The sequence below is a fragment of the Tachypleus tridentatus genome, chromosome 10 (assembly GCF_004210375.1).
Source record: "Tachypleus tridentatus isolate NWPU-2018 chromosome 10, ASM421037v1, whole genome shotgun sequence".
NCBI classification, from domain to species: Eukaryota; Metazoa; Arthropoda; class Merostomata; order Xiphosura; family Limulidae; genus Tachypleus; species Tachypleus tridentatus.
This window is the reverse complement of record NC_134834.1, coordinates 74,484,512-74,509,535: the sequence shown is the minus strand read 5'-3', so window position 1 is coordinate 74,509,535 and position 25,024 is coordinate 74,484,512. Positions and strand designations below refer to the sequence as shown.

The 25,024-nt window shown below is 31.8% G+C and overlaps 1 protein-coding gene across 1 annotated transcript in view; it reads right to left on the bottom strand.

The window, feature by feature from the left end:
- Positions 1-24,004, bottom strand: part of LOC143229592 (DDB1- and CUL4-associated factor 5-like) — a 36,529-nt gene extending 12,525 nt beyond the window's left edge. The window contains exons 1-6 of the mRNA XM_076462152.1: positions 23,693-24,004; positions 8,163-8,306; positions 6,029-6,065; positions 4,895-5,034; positions 4,053-4,182; positions 400-613 (exon numbers count right to left, since the gene is read on the bottom strand). Coding sequence (XP_076318267.1) covers positions 400-613; positions 4,053-4,182; positions 4,895-5,034; positions 6,029-6,065; positions 8,163-8,306; positions 23,693-23,885 — 858 coding nt within the window. The 5' untranslated portion in view covers positions 23,886-24,004. The remainder of the gene's footprint in view (positions 1-399; positions 614-4,052; positions 4,183-4,894; positions 5,035-6,028; positions 6,066-8,162; positions 8,307-23,692) is intronic.
- Between the last annotated feature and the right edge of the window lie 1,020 nt (positions 24,005-25,024).

Below are 25,024 nucleotides of genomic sequence, written 5' to 3'. Positions count from 1 at the left end.
CATACCGTTTTCACACATTTGTTATTACAATGGCTAATAAAACAAATTTTTAAAACACCAAATCAGAATTTCTTTTTTATTGCAAAATCAACATAATACCTATAACATACTTTTTTAAACAATAAAAATGTATTTCAGTGAGAATGTGTTCAACGTATAAAAACTTATGGTCATATAGTACATATCAGTTTATGTACAGACTTAACTACAGAATTGCATGTTTTATGAAGTATGGGTGAACAAGTAGCATGAAACAGCTGAGAAAATTCACTTGGATAAAAAAACACATGTGAGCTGGATACTAAATAAATGTACAACATACTGTTGGACATTGGAACAAAAAATAATTAATGACTCCATAGTTAATACTAAAGGAATTTTTACATAATGGAAGCCCACCTGATCACTATCTCCACCAAAGCTACAACTCTTCATTGTGCAAGAGTTATAGTACCCTGGATGATCAAACTCAGCAACAGGATAGGAGGAGTGAACATTATACAGAACAGGAGGAAGACGACGACGCAAGGCAATCAGCTGAGAACCAGAACTATTGAAACGAACACTCATTGCACCCTGTGCACACAGTTTACCACCATACTGTAATAGGACACTGAAAAATAGCACAACTATATATTATATGAATATTTCTTGAAATACACACTTGGAAAAGTTACAGTATCTAACATTCTCCTAAATAGTCAGTAATAAAAAATAATCATAATTATACCACTCAATTTAGCTATGAATATTTCATTTTACAGTTTTCTTGTGATTTCATTAAACAGAATTTAGTAGGTTAAAAATATGGACCTAAAATGGCATAAAGGTGTTCAGATATACACTTGTAATTTTGCAAACTCTTATTATATAATAATTTTAATTTAATGACAGTCATTTAGAGCTTGGGCCTAACTATTTATCTTGAACCTTGTATTTCCATGTAAGTTGTATGTTTTACTTAGTCATCTAATGTAAAATTCTGTATACTTTTTTACTAGCAACTTAATTCTGGAATAAAGAAAAGTTGTTAGCTTGATTAAGCATAATTTTTTAAGTGAAATAATGCTTATAAGCAATTGTTGATGCTTAACACTGAAAACGTTTTAATTGACAGATTATAGAGAATTGAGGAAATTATGAATAAACAAGGGAAAATGGGTAGCAACTGCTTAGCTCAGAGTAAAACTTGTGGAGAAAATCTTGAAGCATTAACCTAGAAAGTAGCTCTAGTAGAAAAGATGACATTTCAAAAGTATTCCATCTTTCACCCTCCAGTCAGCTTAGTCTGAGTTTATATAATGTAAAGTTTTGGGACAACATGGGAGCTATTGGTTCACCTCAACTGTTCCAGCCTCAAAACTAAACAAAAACTATTAATAATTAATTTTTTTTTTAAATCTTGCATATACATATCATACATATATTTATCAAGCTTTTTCTTAAATTCACTTGCAACATCTGAAGGCAACCCGTTCCAAAAGTTAACCACCCTGTTAGAAAAATAAAACTGTCTTAACCTTTCTCAAAATGGGTCATGAATCAAAGTACGTGTCATCGTGTTTCTTGACTTGCATTCAAAATTTTATTAAACTACTATTTTATGAACTTATGTCAATGATTCTGGAATCAAGTTGTAAATAAAACTTCAAACTTTAATATTATATATGAGACAATTTCTTAATTTAAAAGAACACACCTAAAGACAGATTTTAGAAAGTTATGTGGTATGTTGAATGCAGCACTGTTTAAAATTGGATGTTTGTGATGTCAAAATACTAAGTCTATAATTTCAAACAAATTAGGAACTCAAATTACCAATACTGAAAAGCTAGAAAATAACATAAGAACTTTATTTTTGCTGATATATGACTATGTACTGAATCAAACAGTGGCTCCATTCACCTCTTTCCATTTTTAGAAACCGTCACTTATATACTCTTAATACAAAAGGTAAAATGTGAATACCCGATTCACAGCTTAGAATGTCCACAATGATTTTTCAGCTATTTTATTCTGTGAAAAAGCTACCACGTTATTTTCAACCAAGATTTCAAGAATGGAGGTTGTGTCTTTAGTCTGTTTGAAGTTTCATATCACTTTAAACCTAAATACATCTTAGTTACTAAGCTTAATAAATTATAGTGGAATTCTATGATATCAGTATATTATTTATGATTTTTTGGATATTTAACTGTATATATAAAACCTAAAAAAACAAAATCTTTATTTGTTATCCTCCATGTGTGAAATTTTAAAAGGCTTAAACTATATCCATCAGCAACCAAATTCAAAGGTTGTTGCTGGAAGAAATAATTGTTTGCTTTAGATCTGTATTTATTGTTCTATAATATAAGAAAAAATGTGTACTAATTTATTTCTAAATAGTAATAATATAATGTATAACAATTGAAATGTGACTGTATATTACAAAGTACTAGTCCACTAAAACACAGCCAAGACAGGGTTTGGTTTGTTTTGAATTTTGCACAAACCTACACGAGGGCTATCTGAACTAGCCATCCATAATTTTGAGATGTAAAACTAGAGAGAAGACAGTTAGTCATTACTACCCACCACCAACTCCTGGGCTACTCTTTTACCAATGAATAGTGGGATTGACTGTCACGTTATAAAGCTCCCATGGCTGAAAGAGCAAGCATATTTGATGGGACAGGGATGTGAACTCGCAACCCTCAGATTACGAGTTGAGTGCCTTAACCACCTGGCCATACTGTGCCAGCCAAGACAGGGAAACTAAGGGTCAGTTTTATATTACTGAATACACAAGTTCATATGCACTGTACGAATGCAAGTTATGTAATGTTAGCTGGGCATGACTGGAAGATCAATATGATAAAAAATAATAATTATATAGCATTATGAGACTTAAGCTACTTAAACTAAACATTTCTATTTCAGTGTTATAATATGTAGTCATTCTAGCACAAGTAACATAATTTATATTTATTTACTAATGTTTTTTTTATGATGATTACGGGGTTGGTCAAATGTACAGACCTCACATGGTTGGGGTATGGAAAATACCATACAATATAGTCTTACTGAAAACAAACATTTGAAATGTATTAGGAGGTTTTAGAGACTATGCAAATATTATATGAGATTTTTGGAATGAAGAATAGTGTTTGAATTAAAGCACATCTTTACCCAAAATATTTCATTAATAAAATCTGATTTTTTGTCTACAAAAAACTTGTAAACTTCACTAAACGTCTACCAAAGATACACATGCCGTATCAAAAATTATAAAGCAAATACTTAACTTATACAAATGTGTAGAGGAACTCATGTATGTTGTACTGAACCAATTAAGTACTGGTTAACCAAAGATGACTCCTAACCTACCACAATTTATATTTGTCCCCCCTTGTCCCACTATTCTCACTGTTAAATGTTATCTGTAGGATTGAAATAGACATGACATGATTGGTTGGAAGTTCATGTAAGGTTAATGGAGAAACAAGTGATTATTTGACCAATGGTACTCAAAAACTGCTAATGTCTAAGACTGAGTCTCTATTTAGGGATGATCTCATGATGTTATTAATGGAGGTTTTTTTTAAATTTTTTGTCTTCCACAATTTACCTGAATCAATGTATATGTACAAAATTATTTGTGTAATTACTTCAACACTGTACATCTTTTATTGTATGTATATACTGTGTATGTACCATTTTAGATTACTTAATACTTAATATCATGGAAACTTGACTCAAGAAAAGACTACATCATAAGTGAGAGTATTATATAAAAATACTAAATATCAAAGAAAACTGATGCAGAAAAACAACTTTACACTGCAGCTCTGTAAAAGGTTATTTAACTAGAAAAAGGTGAATATCAAATACAAAAAAATGGGTATCATAGAAAGTGAATCAGATAAAAGAACATAGTATATACATTACAGAAAAAAAAGACTGCAGTTATACAAAAAGAAGCAACTAAAATAAAAATGAAAATAAATAAATAGCGGATTAAATGTCATAAAAGATTCTCAACTCATGTAAAAAGACTAAAACAGTCTTACACTCGAGGTTTTCTGACATCCCATAAACCAACGCCTTCTTTGGAGTTAGCAGTAGCAAGTAATCTTGGTTCCACTGGATTATACATCACAGCATGGAAAGCTGACATATAACCAGCAACCATAAATGGATCTAACAAATAAAAGACAATCACATGGAAATAAACAAACCTATTCAGTATCATCCTAAACAAAGAAACATCATGTGTATAATTCAGATAAAAATAATTATTGTTCACTTCATAGAATATTGACCTTCACAAAAACAGAATACTGAAACAAATACTGTCTTACTAACTATAATATGAAGATAACTCATTTCTTAAAATTGTTTTTCATTTCCTTTCAAATATTATCTTACTGTCAAAATATATTATTTTGGTGGAAACCATGTTTAGGCCAAAAACTTGCATAAAAAAAATAAATAATATTCCAAAGTTCGGCATTATAATTTTAAGAGACCAACCCCTTTCAAGAAGCAATCATTTCCAGGAATATATAACCACTCAAATGAAAAAAAAAAGGCATATTATATAACCATCTCCTACATTGACACATATTGCTAAAATTCTAATTTTTTCATTAAAAATTTATTCAGATACTCCGATTAACAGATCTATATGTGAAAACTCTTTACGTAAGTTTTCATACTTGTGATATATATTGAATCTCATAACTTATCAAAAGCATTCCAATGTTTTGTGTTTTATCAAAATATGCATTTTAAGCCATTAACTCTCCCAAATCTTTTAAAAAAGACATTCATGGACACTACACTGACATACAAAATAAGCCTAGATGCCATTAATAATTCCTTCTAGTCACTCTCAGTTAACCATAAATACCTGAAGAGCTAGGTTCCCTAGAATCCCATATGAGGATACGACCATCATTACAAGCAGTTGCAAAAACACAATCATTTGTTGGTTCTACTGAGATCCCATAAACTGCATCTTCATGGGAGAAAATATCTAAAGCTGTACCCCTGCCAAGAAAGATTAATAATAAGCAATAATTCAGATTTGATTAACAAACTCAAATAACAGCATCTATAATATAGATAGAAAACTATTAGTTACATCTGTATTCCCTGCTTTCACAACATATGTATTAAATTTTTCAAGATTGTTATAAAAAAAAATGATTGCATTTCATTCTAACTGTCTAGATAAAATATCAGTTAAAAATAACTTTAGAGAAATTAGTATTTACATACACATTATCACCACTTTCAACAAAATAATCGTACATTTACTGTATTTACCTTCTGATAACTGATTGGTCAGAAGTATGTAAAAAAAAAAAAGAACCTCAAACAGTTAAGGAAAAAAACCAATCTACAGCAGATGTGAAGTCATCACAAAAACAGTATGAAAAATGAACTGTGTAAAAATATACATATTTATGTATTTTTACATTACTAAATTTTATTTGTTTCTTCTGGTAAATTTTTATCAACACTTAACTTAATTATCAACATCTTGATAGATCTCTTTTTAAAACCATTTCTTTAGTTTAGACTAATTGGTAAGATAATGCTAAAGGAAAGACAACAATATTCTATTAAGACCAGTGAGTGCATATTTTTATATCCCTATAGTATGAGAGCATTTTAAATAAGCAAAATTAAATCACTAAAATGTAACATATCATATCTTACATGAACTTGCTACAATGGCCACAACTCCAAGACATGACAACAGCATTGTATGCTTTATATTAAATATTGCACAATGTACAAATTCTATCAACTATGTACTTAAGTGCTAAGAATGATGCTAGAAATAAAACAAAGTTTGATGTAAAAATAGTTTTAAAGGTTAAACTGTAATGGCTATTTTAAACACAATATCTGAAAGCTATGACAGGCAAAAGTATTTAGCTTTCTGCATTGAGGAGCTGGTAATAAATAGATGTAGATGAGTGTTTAAAAATGTACAATATACCTTAATGATAAAACCAGCAAAATATTTACTTACGTATGTGGATCATGCACAACCACTTGCTCATCATTTCCTGAAAACAAAAAACAATTCAACACAGTTTCAGATATTTATTTAGTGGAAACAAACTTACCTAAAATTGAAAGATAAAACATACCATTGTTGATGACATACATGTATATAAAATAGTAATGCACAGCCCAAAATGAAATTAAAAGTGCACAAGTACATTTTGTGATATAAACATAATCATTCATTCTCTATTTGAATCTCTAGACATTTTGTTCTTGGAATTAACCAAGAATTGTACACACTATTGAACACTGAATCTGTGTCATTTATATTTTATATGGTTCTCACACTTCTGGTTGAACAAAAATACAGAACATTTCTAGGACCATTGAGCAATTTCTAAGGTTCTTGTACAGTTGCTCCAAACCAAAATAAACAGTTCGTGCATAATTATTGAAAACTATAATTAATGAACTGTTCATTCAAATCTTAAATAATAGGACCTATTTGATTGAACAAAATATACATTTCAACATGTTCCATTAGTCACCTGTTACTTAGGGCAGTTGATTCAATTTTTTTCTTTGTTAAGAGCATTAAAGACCTCACAAATCGATGATAAAGAGCATTTAGTTGTTCAAGTTGTGGTTCACTTCGAAATATGTTCAAAAGTAGTGTTGCACACAAATCATCTACAAAGTGTTGAAAACAAATAATGTGTTTCTCAGAGTTATGACAACAACCGAATAAATATGTGATGTTTTGCAATACCACTGGCAGAGATCGACTGGCAATGGTTGCAATTCACTCTTGCAATAATCACAAGTGAATTGTAATGACTCAAAATGCAATTCATATTTTTATGCACCAATGTTAACATTTTAAATATATTAAAAATTTTGAGGTTTTGGAAACTGAACACAAAGAATTTCCGTAAGACTCATGAGTTAGATTTTAAAGACGTTGAAAGCACTAGCTTTTTTTTTTTTTTTAACATATCACTGACTAGTTGGAGTACCCATCCAATGGAAGGATGAAATAAAAACTAATTTGTAATAAAGGAAATGAAATTGTACTTTTGTTTTTTTTAACATAATAAACATTAAAAATGCCATAAATATACATGAGGTACTAATACTGAAAAGAAAGACATAGTTTTCAAGAATTCTATAAATAAGAAGTTAGATGGTGGTCCAATCCCCCTTATAACCTCACTCATGTTATTCTGTATCACCCTATCAAGTTATGCTGATCTATTATTTTTTTTCCAAAATTAGATGCCCACTTCCCCATAAAACCTTCCTTAATCCATCCTACATCAATGTAACAAGTTTGTGGAAACAAATAAAAACAGGTATGATAAACAACCATGATTTTTTTCCTGGACACCCTTTGCTTTATATATAGCAGATAACAAACAAAAACTAGTATGCTTTCTTCCTGCAGTGTTTATAAACTTAATAAGATACAAAACTGTGATTTAAGATACTCAAGGAGTGAGTTAAGTGAGTGACATAGTGAAATAATGGTTTGTAGAATTTGTTTTCTGGTTTCACAGCAAAGAGATGAAATTTGAGGGCCTCAACAGGCCCAAGACAGACAAATTATATATTTCTGTACTTTAGTGGATTTACTGTAAAGCAACAACATTCTGTTTTAAACCTTAAAATATAATAAGTTTGGCTTCTAATTAAAGACAGAAAATATCTTTCAAGAACCACAATACTGCATGAATGCCTGTATATTAAAACTGTTCATTTGTGAGGGTGTATGCCAGCTAAAAAGAAATAGATAAAATATTCAAATCTGTGTTAAAAATGCATACTGTTAAATTCTAGGATATATATTATACTGAAAAACAAAATCATTTTATCAATATTTTTCCACATTATTCAATATACGTCACCATTAAACATCTATTTTTTCTTTCCACGAGGAAGTATTTTTTAAATTTCATCAATCATTTTTTCATACATGTTGGTTCAAAGTTTAACAATTACGTGCATCATATCTAAAGCAAGTACTTGAAACTATTAAAGTAGATACAAGGAAGGGGACATGTATTACATTTGGACTTAAACATTTTCAACACTCAAACTTTTTGAATTGAGTTAAATATTTATAGCATGAGCCCATTTCCTCTTACAGATGCACCTACCTGCAGAAAAAAGTTTAGTGTGCTTTATATCAAAACACAAGCAGAATATGTTACTGTTGTGTTCTGCTTTCATAGCTTCAGGTTTGTTCTTTCCTGTCATTGTTCTTTCCACATTCCATAGTAAAACCCTTCTGTCATCTCCACCTATGGAAACAAGGTAAAATTTCATGTCAAGTTAACAATATTACCTGTATAAAAATATATCTATGATTGTTCCATTACTTCCTGTTGATAACACAGTGTGAGACAACCTTGAAAACAAAAATACAGTAGATTAAAATTTTTTTTTCTGAAATAATTTATGTAAACAAAACCAATTTAAGAAACATACACACAACATTCTCCCCCCTCCTGAACAAGACACAGTTTTACATTTTAATTTATTCTATCTCAGTTTAAGATCTATGTACAATACTCTAAGATGCATGTTCTTTCTCATTATTGTAGCATATGTACATGTTTAAATATGTATTGGAAGTGTACCTTGTTTATTTTGCATAATTAAATCATTATTCTTCCACAAAAATGCAAAGTTGATTATACCAGAAATACTAGAACCAATCAAGTTTGAAGCTGTTCTAACTCTTCCTGTTATAGAAGCCATACTGACAGTTGATGGCACCTTGGTAAAGTTATAAATTCTGCACCACCCCTCAAAAAAACAAACAAGATCGTATAATTTTACACATCTTACAAACAACACATCGTACATTAAAACTGCATGCATATATTATTACATGTTAGTTAACTGGCATCAACCTACTGTTGCAAACACACCACTCAAAAAATCACTGGTATGACCCTAACACATCAGAAACTAACTTAAAGCAATAACTATTTATCATTATAAATCTTACAGAAAGCTTACTGAAATGCACCAATGCTACAAAATACCTTTAATTATTCAATATTTGTGATATTACATTTCCTGGAGAAACTTACTACCATGAGAAGAGTAAATAAAATGATATATTTGATATATAAAATTTGTTGACAAAGCAAACAAAACATCTTGAAGTCAGTGGGAAAAAACAGACAATGATTTAGTTATAATTACTGATAAAACCTGAAACTGAATGTTTATAAGTAAAAAAAATAATTGGAGAAAATAAATTGTACAGTTCTATTTATAGAAAATTTTAAGTTGAAAGCAAAAAAAAATTATTGTAATTATCAGTTTCCATTGCTACAAGGGTTCTGTTTGATTATTCAGTGAAAAAAAAATAAAACAGAAAAGTCCAATTCACTTAGTGATGTAATAAGTTTTATTTCTTCAAGATCTAGGTTAGTGAAAATTCCACAATTTTACTTAATTAGCAGCAAGCCTAACTTTACAAGTAAACAACTTTTTAAAAAAATTCAGTTTACTAATTTAGCATCTCATCAACTTGACTTCACTCAAATGCCAACGTAAAATATATGGTGCTGAGCTAAATAAATGGTTCACAATAGCAGATAAATTGATTAAATCATGCACTGATTATTTGATAAATGATTAAGAAAATCATAATTAATAACCACTCTTTCCTATATAGTGTTTTATAAAATCAAATTGTTTTAAAAACCTACTTCTGACTAAATACCAAAACAAACCTCTACAAGCACAGCCTATAGCATTTCCCCCTAGACATATTTAACACTGAAGAAGCTGAACTTTGCATACTATGTACAGTTTCAGACCCATGATCATAACAAGGTTACTGACACACTAAAAACAGAGCATAGTTTCTTAACACCTGTAAAATTTTTACATGTTCTGTCAGAACTATACATATAATTTCCTAATAATTATCACCATATCTTATAAAACTTGAATTTTCTTAATTTTACGAATAATAACATGGTTTGAATTAGTTTTCAGCCAAATAGACAAATGTTATCATCTGATGAGTAAATTGGCATTTTTGCCAGATGATAGAGTCTGCTAAGGTTTAAGGAGTTAAGAAACTATGAATACAATGTTTAAGAGCATAAATTTGTTTTCCTTGGTTGTGGATATTAGAAATAATAAGGTTAACCTGATAGAATTATCCATAATTGTTTGTAACACATGCATAACCTGTCAAAACTACTATAGTTTTGAATAATGATTGGTTGGTTTATTAAGTGTTTTATGGCAAAGCAGCTAGGCTGTCTGCACCAAACATCTGGCAAAAAGTTAAAAGTAAATTTAGTAAAATTTGTGAAAAAAAAACATAAATAGCATAAAACCAATGTTTACATCTAGTCTACAACGTCAAGAATAAACTACAATAATTCAAGTTGTAAAGGACTTTCTGTAGTGTAACTGTTATAATCATAACTTGTCAGGAAAACTAACAGGTAAGTACATAAACCACTGTCAGTCACCTGAAGTTGGCCTTTCCAGTCCTGGTTCCGTGTTAATGGACGTTATGGCCATTTTCAAAAAGGAAAGTAATAAAAAGGTTTTAAAAGACGTGTAGCAAAATTATAATAATAACTCGCCAGAATGACTAACAGGTAGTTCAAACAACAGTGTTAGTCACCTAAATTTGACCTTTCCAGTCCTGGTTTCGAGTTATTTAATGTTACGGCCAGTTTCTAATTTCAAATCAAACTACATGAACTGTGATTTTTAAAAGGGAGCCACATTAAAAAGGTGTAATGTATAAATTAAAAAACTTAAATGGCATTAAAAAGATTAATGACCTTTAAAGAGCTAAAAACATTACCAAGGTGGACAGTGTCACCATCACCAATAACATTGTCTAACGTTATGGACAAACCTTGGGAAAGAACATGTTTAAAATGGTGCTGTTGTTGGGAGTCATAACAACAAGAAAGTAAAATGTGGCTTATTGTGATCTGAGTGTTACACAAACTACACACTAGTGCATCAGTTCCAGATAAAAAAAAAATGATGAAGTAAAAAACTGATCAATGCGTTGTCTAGTTAGAACTTCCTCTTTCCGATCCTTACGGAAGCAAGACAGCCAGCGTCTAATATAGGGTTTTATTTGGAGAAGCTTATTTTCACGTTGTTCACTCCAAGTTGACTGCCACCTTGCATGGAGCCGGGCCTTGAATACAGGACCATCATCCATGTATGGGACAGGCACAATGGTGATAGTGATAGTGCCAGAGCAGATAGACTTAGCAGCAGTGTTGGCAAGTTCATTCCCACGAATACCAATGTGGCCCAGTATCCAGAAAAACTGGATAGAAGAAGATGTTAAAGAAAATGAGCCAGCTGGTTTCGAATATCAGCGAGAACAGGATGTGAACTAATGTGAGGTAATTCCAGAGCCAGTAGAGAACTAAGCGAGTCAGTATAAACAGTGCAGTTTAAATACTGCTTAGCTTCTATGTGATCCAGGGCAAGAGAAATAGCATACAGTTCAGCAGTGAACATAGAAGCTGTAGAGGGGATTCTGCATGCAACCACTGAACAACAACAAACCATGGCAGAGCCCACACAGTCACCTGGTTTCGAACCAACTGTATAAAAAAAGAATGGAAGGATGGTTCGAGAGATGTTCAGCAAATATCAGACAGTATTTCCAATCAGGAATGTCTGCTTTTCTCAGATGACTTAAAGATAGATCACAATTGGGGACTGAAAGAAGCCATGGTGGGATGGGCTGACCAGTGGATACAGCAATGTTATCCAAGGACAGACCCAATTCATCCAACTGCACCTGGATATGAAGGCCAAAAGAAACAATGGCAGACCATCTATTCTGAAAAAGTATGGCCCACTGAGGAAGGAAAACACAACCCCAGGTGAGATGCTTTGGTAAGGAATGAAGTTTCAAAGCAAAAAAGTAAAGACAGTTGCAAACAGCAGAGGTGCAAAGAAGGTTCATGAGACTAAGTATAAGCTCTGAACTGGAGAAGTGCAAAACCCCAGTGCAGAGCCGAAGTCATTGATGATGAATAGGATTTAGCATCTTCAAGGCCAATGGTCTGGCAGAGCCACAGACCAGTGATCCATAGTCAAGTTTCGATTGAATAAGAGCACGATATATCATTAGCACAGAACGTTGATCCGCTCCCCAAATGGTGGAAGAGAAGACACAGATGTTGTTCAATGCTCTTGTACATTTGACTCATAGCTGTGTGGTATAAAGGCCAGCTTACAGTCAAAGATAAGCCCCAAGAACTTTGTTTCAGGGACCATAGGCAGCATAACTTCATCAATACAAAGTTCAGAATCAGGGTGAATACCCCGTTGGCAGCAAAAGTGCAAGCAAACAGTTTTAGAAAGAGAGAAGTTAAAGCCATTTGCTGTGGTCCACTTCAGTAAATGACTGAGGGCAGTCTGTAGCTGCCGCTCAATATACCTCATGTTCGCCGACCGACATGAGATGTGAAAGTCGTCGACATAGAGCACATTTGCAATAATGAGGAGTTGTTCAGTGATGGCATTAATTTTTATACTGAAAAGTGTGACACTCAGAACAGCTCTGAGGGACTCCAAGTTCCTGTAGAAAAGAAGGGAAAGTGTCGAGCCCACACAAACTTGGAATCTCCCGTCCATTAAAATATTAACAAATATGGGCAAATGGCCAAGTAACCCATATATATGGAAGTCTCACAACATGCCATGCATTCATGTTGTATCATAAGCCTTCTCAATGTCAAAGAATATTGATACAAGATGTTGTCGTTTGAGAAAAGCCTCTCTGATTGACGTTTCAAGTCAAATCAGGTGATCCATGGGGAAGCTCTGAAGTCGGAACTCACACTGGGTAGACGAGAGGAGGTTGTTTGAAGAGCATTAACCATCCTCTCTAAGTTCTTATAGACAGCTTGTCAAAGCAATTGGACAGTAGTTTAAAGGAATCTTGGGATCCTTCCCAGGCTAAGAAAAAGGTAGGGCAATACCCTGACACCAGGCATCAGGGAAAACATTCTCTATTTTATCCATCATATAAGGATTTTTTTTACAAATCAGGAAAGAAAAAACTCTTACTTAAACCAAATTATTATTTTGTTTACCCCAATGAACATTTATTATTATGTTTTTTGACAAAAATACAAACAAAGAGAAGAAAAAGAACACTGATGTTAAATGAACATGCATCCTCATTCACCATGATTTTGTATGATAGCTATATCTTTTAATCTCAAAGCTGTGTGTTTTGGTCTTTCTTTTATGTACTGCATCTGAAGCATCTCATTTAAGTGACCCACAGTAAACAGCCATCATGATGATGTTCCACCTTCCCTGATACTTCCCTTTCATTTCCCTTGTTCTTCGTTAACAACACCAAGATTTTCAGGAAAATAGTCTATATACAAGTGTAACAAATGAACACCATAGCTCTTTTAATGTATCAAATATGGTATTCACAGTATTTTCATAATTTGCCAATGACATATTTAAAGGCAATCCACATTTCTTTTTCAACTTTTATCTTTTCATACAGTTCATCTGAAGTCAATTTCCTAATCTGACATCCAACAAAAATCCCTTCTTTAAGCTTTGCTTCTGAAAGAGCTGGAAATTGTCCAGTTAATTAAAACAGTCACCTCTTTGTCTAAGGCCTTTAAAAACTGCTTCATTAAACTCAGTTTTATGTGAAAACAATAGGATTTTCTATGTGTCAAACTTTCATGCTCACAATGTTTTCAATCCTGGTATCAGGCTAACTTTGCAAGACAAATGCTGGTTTATCAAGTGTTAATTTTGTGCTTTGCTGTCCCATTCATACAAAAAACAAACAATTTGTAAAACCAATTTATTTACCTAACAACATACAAAGGACACAAATCTCCACAACATATTCAACCATATTTGTTGTATTTGACCTCATCAGAAAGTTTGAGATTTTTGTACATTTCCTTCAAGAGAACCTAATGAGCAACAGGAACAGATGTATATGTGTTACTACCTTAAATGAGAAAACCTTTTAGACTTCTTTTGGAGTAATCAATGAACAATATCCAGTTACTTGGTTCACAGACCACAGCTCCTACTATTGGTATTAATTCAGCAATATTATTGCACTAAACCAGTGAACCATCTTTTGGAAAACATGGTATAAACTCTTTCTTATTTCTGTATACTAGTGATATCCTTGAAAAAAGTAAGTTTTAGCCCAAAGTCTAAACCCTGAAATCTTTGTTGAATCCTTTAGAAAGTCCAAATCTCTCACCAAATCATTAATTTCACCTTGTGTGAAAAGCTGCAATTCACTAGACATTTCAGGTTGAAAACAATCCATATCATAATTTTTATTGATATCAGATTCAGAATCAGATAAATTGTATCAACAGTCTCTAGTGGAATAGATATAGGTACATCAGGTCCATGAGAAACAGGTCTTATAGCAGATTATGTTCAGAGAAGAAATTTCCTTTTTATTTTGAGAGTTGTGTCCTTGTATGTTACAAGATCAAAAAAAAGCAGTCACATCCATGATTTCTAGGGTCACACCAGACCACTGGAATTCCAAAAGGCAAAGACTTTTTCTCACCTTTAGTCCATTATCTCATCTGTTTGATACAAACAGTGCAAACTTTGTGCAGAGCCAATGACTTGTATTGGTCCCTAAGCTTTATTTCAAAATATGTGTAATACACTTTTTTGACAAATTTTGTAATGTTTTGCCTTTGCTTCTTTACAACAGATTCACCACAAAGAATATGTTTTTTGGTCATTTACACAACCTTTTGTTGCTATAGCAACAAATAAATAATGCTGAAATGAAAAAAATATATCAAAGTGCACAAATACAAAAAACACTATCCAGAAATAACATGTCGAGTGGCCTGTTAACCATTTAAATACCAGTGGCAAGTTTCTTATGAGTTCTAGAATGATGAACAAGACTCGTAATGATTGGTCTACAGTAATCTACAGGTAGTACTTTGCAACATTTAAGCACAAGAAAATGTGGCCCAATTTCAATGATTCACTTATGTAAAAGTATATATGATGTTTTGTGAAAAATCTAAATGTGATGAACAAAAATTTTTTTTTATTCAGCTTACAGGAATTACTACAGAACTTGAAAATTAAGACCATAAAACCACTGCCAGCCTGCTTAATGTACACCTTTTTAATGTTTTGTTTCCAGAGGTACTGGTTATATTCAGAATCAATTATAAGACATAAAGAGGCATTTTCATTTTGATCATGCATGAAACTACATATATTTAACAGCTACACAATCCACAAGTAATGTATTAAACAAAGCTTGCCTTTGACTCAACACTCTATAGAATAATGTACTGTACAAAACAGGTAATACACAAGTTTTCAATGCAAATGTACGTAAAACAGTTATCAGGATAAATTCACATTTATTTATAAAGTTGCATGTTCAGTTGGTTCTATATGAGCAGGACCTTCTAACAAATTAAACACAGACACTTATTAAATACAAAGTAACTTAAAAACCACATATCATAGTAATTTCAAAAACTTGTATTATCATTAACATAACAGTACTTAATTATATGTAAACAAACAGAAACTTACCAAGAAGTGTTTTAGTTATTTGATCTATATCTATAACATCAAAACATAAGTGTTCCACATACAAAGAAACAAAACATAATCAGGTGAATTAGCAGAATGCACCTAAGCAATTACTTTTTCACTTCGATTTTCAAATTACACATTAGAATGTCAGATTTGTTCATACCTCAAAAGGTGTAGATTTAAAAACCTATTTTTTTATTAATTTTTTGATTCATAACTAGTCATGCATAAAAAAAGAATGAAATTTAAAATCATAATATAATGTTTGATGTGTATTACTAACAAATATTAAACACTTAACAGTTTCAGAAGATAATTATACAAGATGATAAACATAAATTCAGAAAACATAAAGGCAAATATCATCTGTATTAGCACCTGACATACATTTATACGTGCATGTATGCGCTAGCTTGTCGTACCTGTAACATTATCTCTACTAATACACTATATTAGAAAGCATTTAACCTTGTTAGCACTATTTTGGCATGTATAACATCATTCTTGATAACAATTATCTTGACAAGCATGTAATATTATACTATCGTAAAAAGTACATGCTATTACATTCATAAGCACAATCAACACTATTTCAACACACATACAAGTGTCCTTGTTGGCACTATCCTGACATACATATAATAGTATTCATGTCAAAACTGTTCTCTACCATTATTCTTTTCAGTAGTATTCTCATATGAATATAACATTATTCTTGTCAATACTATACTGTTGCTTTATATGCAGAAAGCAACAATACTGGCTACACAGCCATACTCTTAGCTTATCAAGCCTCTAGATTCTGGGAGAATCAACAATATGAGCATGGCTCTTAATACAGCTGACCAAAGCTCTTGGTTCAATAAAAGACCACTCAGTCTTTAGTATACTATTATATCATAAATATCCCTGCCTCAACTGCAGCTTCCTCCTCTCCAGTGTACATTCTACATGGTCTCAGACAGTGTAATGTTTTAACATTATTTACAAACATTATAGCACTAACATCACACTGAAAAATAATACATTTAAAATTAACAAATCTTTGACCACAACACTGAAATGTAGCTCGGTAACTCTTGCCTGTGGTATCAACCACATTGATATCATAATCTACCAGAAGGTATTTTGTATTTGCAAAACATGTTATGGAGAATATGTTCAAGTGTGGACAGCCAAAGATAGAACCAAAATTTAAAAACAAGTCATATTTATTCATGTTGTAATGGGTATGTTTTACTTTCAACTGGCCAATTTGTCTTTCTAGATAGGTCTGTTAGATATTGGATGAGAAGCAGGTCGTAAACTATAAAGGTCGCACAAGGCTAAAGCAGAAACAAGAATGTAAAAATAAAACAATGAAGACAGAATGAGGCTATTAGGTTAACTACATCAAAAATCATTCCTAACAAACATTAAAAAATACAAACTCCCAAATCATACTAATATGTACAAGTCTCTGTACCACACATCAGGGATTAAGTATGACCTTGTTCCTAGAGAGCATAACACAAAAACAAGGGCAAGCACTAGGTAACAATCATGTGTAAAGTAGCCTTCATCTAAGCTAGAGTATTGGAAGTATTGCTATAAATAGCAAGTGTATGCTATTTATACATCCAATTTAAAATAATTTTATTAGCACAGCAGCTACACAAAAATTTAGAACGGCTTACTTAAATACACCTAAATAAAAAATGTATTTTGCACTAGTTATGGACAATATATATTTTCTATTCACATGTCATCACGACACATTTTATCCATCTATATCATTCCAAGATATAGTGCATTTAACATAACTGGATATCTAGTTAGAACACTAACTAGCTTCTCTAGAAAAATTTCAAAGGGTTAGTCATAAAATCTGACCAATTCTATTATAAAAATATTAATTTTCATTAGATATCACACAATAAATGTTTGCTTGGTTTTTAATACTATTACTGCACTTCATATTTTACACACATTAGAAAAGCACGAGGGTTATGAAAACCCTTTATTACATTATAAGTACCTTTACAAGATATGGTAATTTTACAATTTATTTATAATATATTGCAATTTTCAATACCAGCTTTAAATAATTCCATTGAATAAATATACACACTCACATACCTTACATTTTTCATATTCAAATATTTTTAACAACTAACTCAAAAATTAAAACAACACATGACAAATTGTGGAATGTGTTTTTCAGGCCTACACTAAAAATAAAAATTTGTGAATGAATGTTTGCAAAAATCACCCAAGAATAAGCAACACTATTTCTAATTTTATAGAAGACTTAATTTGCAAAAGCTTTTCATTGTTATTCTTGTTTTACAGTTTCTCTACTGCAATGAATATTTTTACACAAGTTTCAATCACCTCAAAGCAATCATCATACATCATGAAACACACACATTAAAGTAACCTACTATGAATAAATGTAGGGAAAAGCAACAGGTTCTAAAAAAAGTAGTACAATGAAATAATGGTAAAAAATTACCAGGAAAAGGTTTGTTTTGAATTTTGCGTAAAGCTATTGGAGGGCTATCTGCACTAGCCATCTCTAATTTAGCAGTGTAAGACTAGAGAGAGGCAGCTAGTCATCACCACCCACTGCCAACTCTTGGGCTACTCTTTTACCAATGAATAGTAGGATTAACTGTCACTTTATAACACCCCCACAGCTGATAGGGTGAGCATGTTTGGTGCAACGGGGATGCGAACCCACAACACTCAGATTACGAGTCGCACGCCTTAACATGCTTAGCCATGCCGGGACACCAGGAAAAGGAATAGAATTTGTAGTCATCATTTGTTTTAATTTTCATTATTTCCCAATGATGAAAGAAGATAAAGATAACTTCCAAGCTATAAGTAATTTCTGTTTCCAAGCTTAAAAAAATAAATTGTTGAAGTTCTTATGACTACCATATCTATGAAATATCCAATACTAGAAAACATAACTTTATTCAATACAAGTCCAAGATTTATATTATGTTACTCTGGTTATTTGTTTTTCGATATTAATTTACTTTTATTTTTCATGTTACTTTAAATTTTATTCAAAATTGATGCTAAGTTATTACTTTAAATAAAGAAGAAATACAATTAATATTTCAACTTATAATTTAATAACTACAAAAAGCCTGATAATGTCAAAGTCTCTGAAAAAGAAACTGTAGTTATTGTTGGTACACAGTACCATAATGAAGTCTGTGGATTGAAATTCTGGTGACTGAAGCTTGAAACTAGTTTCTGTGTAGGTAAACATCAGGAAACTACAGTGAGTTAGATATCACAAATTCCAGTCAGTCAAGAAAGGTTAGTTTTTTAATATTTCACACTGTTAAAACTTACTGCCTGAACAAATTCAGTAGATAAATAAAATAACTTTGAAGAACAGAAGAAGTGGAAGGCAAATATACAGGAATAAAATGCAATATTAGTAAAGAGTAGGATTTCCTGTACAACTCGCGGAGAGGTTGGGGTTTATATTGAGATAACAAGGGCATAGTTTGTCACTTACTATAGGAACTCAAGTTTTGATTACTAATTTAGTGGAATAATGATATCAAGACACTGTTGTAGATCAAAATATCTGCCTTTAAGATGTAAACTAATTAACAGTTAAACAGGAACATGTACTTATCTAATTCATCTTTAACATACCAATGTAATTTGTCAGTATCACAAGAGTACATAATACATTCTCAGAGTTAGTACAACTGTAAAAGGGTAAATGCAGAACACTTCCCATAATCTTTAATAAGTTAATATCAATCCCAGACTTTGGAGGTTGTGGAAAAAATACTTTTCATTCAGAAGTAGCCTTTAATATGCAAGCATGCACACACCTTCACTACAGTTTGTATAAACATAGAATAACTTTAACATAACCTATGGACAGCAATGAATCATATGAAACATCAGTGACTTTTCACACCTACCCTTGGAAAAAGTAAGAATGTGTGCTCATCCTTTATCATGAAATAAATAATTCCTCACAGGAACTCCTGTAAAATACTAGCCTATAATTTACAGGGAAACTTCTATCACACCCTCTAGAAATAGAAGCAGCATAAGTTTTCAGCCCTTCAGCATCTGCCAAAATTGGTGACAGTCTATTAGTCCAAGAGCCCATTACTCCAAAGATGTGTTAGTTTAAAGATGTATTTTTTTTTTTAAAGTTAAAACGTTAAACTGATTGTCTGGTTAAATGTGTATATATTTTATGACAAAACACCCCAGTATATGACCTGAAAGATTGCAATTTCTCCTGAATGGATGTATAATGTTTATCATCATCTCACTGACGTTATTTTCTTGTATGCATGTATAGTGGTATCTGCATCACCCGCACATTTATACATCAGAATTGGATTTGAGAATCTAGCTCTTCTGAGAGAATGGACATTCAAGATTTTTATTCCATGATGCTGTGACAATGAATGTTATATATCCGACTCATTAAATATATTGAAAACTTCTAGTCAGTAACATTATCTTGAACCCAAGCCAATACAATGAGCTACAAACTACAATGTTGATTCATATATTTCTGTTGTATTTAAAATGAGAGTAAGCCACCAAGTACAGTTGGTCCCCCAAACTCCCCATCAAAATGTACCCTTTAAACTTTTAATTTAAAATTGCATTCATCTATTATGAACCTACAAACTTCTTTATTCATTAAATTTAAAGTTTTGCAAAAGTAAAAATCTAATTATCAGCCCTTCAGAGCACTGGTTAATCACACCAAAAATGAGGGAAAGGCTCACATATCCAACCAGTGACTTCTCTTAAAAAACATTGAGAAAAACTATGTCCAATCCTGTTTCTTTAACAACTTTTAATCTCCCAATCCTCAACCTATTCCAACCAGCTATTGGACTACTCTTTTACCAACTAATAATGGAATTGACCATCACATTATAATGCCCCCATGGCAGAAATGTGAGCATGTTTGGTGTGACAGAGATTCGAACCCACAATCTTTGGGTTACAAGTCGAGCACCTTAACACTTGGCCATGCCAGACACGAGTATTGTGCTGGAAGCCTTAACATTTAATTTTGCCAATTAGATATCTGCAGTATTGAAGTTTTGAAACTAACTACTGTATACCTTGTAAGTTTATAGACTAACAATGCTAAAATCCAGCTTTCTATTTTCCACTGCAGATGCATAAGATAGCTTAACTTGACTTTGTTCTATAACAAACAAATAAACAAGCAAACAATACTCTTGGGTCACTATTTTACCCATAAATAGTGGGATTGATCATCACTTTATAATGGCACCATGGCTGAAAAGTCAAGCATGATTGATGAGACAGAGCTTCAAATCCATGACTTTCAGATTGTGAGTCAAGAGTTGTAATCACCTGTCCATGCTTGGCCAAAGACTTATTCAAAGTTGTTGGATATAGATTCCCAAATATTTTTTGTATTCAAGTTTAACATGAACAAGACAAGATGATTTGGTCCAAGAAGGCTGTCCTTGTACAGTCATTCACAAGAAAAGAAGAGTAAATTTACCCACTCTTTAGTTTTCAGGAAATCCTTGATTCGCTTTGTAAATTTTTCAGATACCAGCCTACACTGAAGCTCATTCTATAAACTGATTACCTTGTTAAAAAATAAAATTGACATACTAGGGTTTAGCATGTATTTTCTAAATTATAAACTCATATGTTTTTATCCTATTGTTTTTGGACTTCAGCATTAAGTCAAAGAGATAACCTAGATAACACTTTTGTATTTCAATAGACCAGCTCTTACCCCTTTTTTTCTTCAAGGTAAAATAAGTTAAAAGATTGTAATTTATCATTGTATTATAACACTTCCATTCCTGCAGACACTATAGCAAGCCCTCTTTGACCTCTTTTTCAATAACACACAGTGTTCATATGAGGGACCTGTTGATCTATCAAGGTCATCTCATTCACTTCAAAATAAAACACTCAAAGCCAAACCTTATCATTCAGCTATTTATCAAGCTTTCATTTAACCTCCCTTAAATGTACTCCATTTAAAGGCAACACATCCAAATAAATAAATCCTTAGAAGATGATTCATACCTACCAAAATGTATATTTGTGTTTCTAAGTCCTACCATTTCTATCATAAAGTCAATATCAATTATGGAGTTATTTGGTCAGTTAGTTATGGAGATTTTGAGACAAAAAACTATCAGTAGTATTCTATGCTCAGCCTAACTAATGATTTATGTAAAGAAATAATTACTTCTTGCTTTGTTATAAACAGGCTCTAAACTTGCATTGTCTTTACTGCTAGTGCTAGCAAAAGAGCATTTTTTCTACTTTTATGGCTTGAGGGACTAAAATTAGGATGAGCTGAATTTACCAGTTGATCAACGCTATCATTTAGTACCACAAAATCCTTAATCAAACTAAAAATACCCAAGATTTTAATGCCAACAAATTTAGATAATGTAAATAAGAAAATGTAAAGGCCAAAGCACTGATTTTTTGAGTCATACCACTGATAGCTAAGATTCAGTTTTACTCGGTTCTTTTGATAACTTTTTACTTTATCATATTTAACCTCATTAATGTAATTAATTGTGGTTTTTTTTCAACCCAATCAATTGTAATTTTATTTTATTCATCATCTAGGTATCACTTTATCAAAAACCTCTAAAAAAATCAAAATAAAATAAGTGCAAATTATGTCCATCATCTAAATAACAAGTAATTTCTCCCAGAAAAGTGTTATTTGGACAGTGCTGTAGTTAGAATGGCTGATTATCTTGTAAGAATAGATTAAGGTCTCATAACTATTTTTTCTTGTGAAAAGAAGGATAAAACTTGAAGAGGTGATCTCAAGAAAATTCACAAGATGACCTGGAGTATCAGCAACACAAGTCTTTTGATTTCTTTACAGAGACAGGAAAATATAAGCTTAAGTTTTGGAAATAGTTGAGGTCATGCAATAATCACTCTTACTAATTAAACCCTCACTTCAACTTGGGAAAACCACATCTATGTCAATGTTTTTTCAATAAATTTAATGTGGAATACTTTTAAACTGGTTATGTGATCATTTGGTTTAGAAAATCATTCTGAATAACTGAAAATATTATGAGTATTTCCCCTCTCTATTATAATATTTCCCCTCTATTATTATTATTATAGGGATTTCCTATATATTTTTATAAAAATGAATATTCCATCTAATTTTTTGGGCTATGTCTTTACTCTGAGGTTAGTCAAAGGCAAAAACATGGTTAATAGTAATAAATAGTATGAAAACAAACCATTAATTTGATGGCTGGCTCCAGAGCAATAAACAAAAATAACTATTTGTTGATGCTAAGCCTTACCTCTGCTGATTGTTGAACTTTATAAATACTATCTTCTGTTTTTATATTCAGATATTAGCAACACTTTGGCATTAAGAATTCTGTGGTAAATATTGAAAAATAGCTTTGCACAAAATTAAAACCAAAATGAACAAATCCTGTATCTACAAGCAATTTTATAAATTGTTTGGTGAAATGTTTAAAATCAGACAGAGTCCATATCTTATCAGTAAATCTACAGCCAAAATGTTCTTCAAATCTAATTTATGATCTACTGACTCATGTCCAACATCCTCCTTTCAGAAACTAATGTCCAATTACATGTGCAACAAACACTGAAGACATAGTAACAACGATATTAGTATAAAAATATCACAATCAGATAGTTCATTAATTTTTACACTTTTAACGTTGTGTTTAAACTTCCATGCTAATTTCAAGTGATAGAAATACAATTCATATCAACAGAACTTGTACAAAAAACTCGGTGACTATCACAGAGTGGATCGGGCGATTGAAATCTATAGCAGAATGGAGACGAGTTTTGCACTAACTCAAATGCTAAATAATATTATTTTTTGAGTTTCTGATTTAATATGTGTAATAATATTTTGAACTTGTCCGTACATATATTAATGATACTGGCACTGTTACAAAGTTACAGTACTTTTCACTTTAATTCGGTAACTTCCCTCACAATACAGCGATCAAGACGCATTATGAAGTTAGTACTAGATATGTAATTGGTATTAGTAATTTACCTGAAGCTAACCATTCACCATCATGTGAAAACTCAATAGCGTTAACACAGCCGTAATGAGCAAAAAGATCTCTTGTATAAAGATTACTTGCTGTGGCAAAACGTTGACGAAGAACCGGTACTGCCGCAGTAACGTGAGACCCATTAAACTGTCGCTGAGTTAAATACTCAAATATGAAGTTTTTCCTCTCCATCTTATACACTCTAGCGTTTTACACTTTCATTTTACGAATACACATCGAATCACACTAGAACGATTACAGCGCTCTGAAGTGTTGAGTAGTTATTGACTTTGATGAAACACAGAAACTACAAATTAACATTATTTCAGCTATCGGCGAGTACTCTTTATTTCAGATAATACTTGCGAGTAACAATAAAAATATTTATTTGCGAATTGTAATTACTTAATGCTGCTAGAAAATTCTTAGAAAATATGGTAAATGAAAATCATTCCAATTGAATATTTTTTTTATTAAGCTATGATTATGTAGGCTAAAGTTTTTGTTTTGAAAGCAAAGCTGTCTAATTGAATATTAGCACTCTGTTCAACACAGGATATCAAACGTCGGATTTTAGCATAGAAAATTATAAATCTTACCGGTGACTCACAAGGGGACGAGTTTAAAGTAGTATTACAAAAAAGTGGCATACATATGGGAAAAAACTGACCCATAGGAATGGGTCAGATGAGCAATATGTCTAATAGAATTTAAATTCTCAAACACGTTGCAAACAAAACTTTGCAAGTATTTTATACACATTGTTGAGTAGTAAACAAACAAACTGCAGAGTAACAAGTCACTAAAGCGCTTGAGAAAGTCGATAGAGAAAAAAACAAAGAGTTAAAAAATGTTGTTGGAAAAGCATTGCTCTTTCCTGCCTTCACCTTGTGCAAATCTAAACGCGCATCATTGAATTACGTTACTATAGCTATAAGCGTTTTTCTTAATTTTACTTATAACATAGATAATAGCAAATGATAATAATAATTATTCTTCAACATTACTAACCAGCTAACAGTACACTAGTAGCCATATACTACTATTACAAGCACGTTCTGTGAGTTGCCAAGTAACAACCCACTTTTGTATCTGTGTCATTGCATAATTGCTAATTATACGCACGTGCTACGTGATCAGCCTGCAGCTATATCAGAGTGATCAGATATACGTTCTAACTGTGATCAAACATTTGACAACAACGTTTTCAGTTCTTTGTATCTCACTAGAGTGTTTTGTGTTAAACAAAGTAATTCTATTATAGCAGTTGATGCCTAAGATATGAGTCTCCTAAGTGAAAACGAGCACTACCATAGCCAAAGTCTGACACG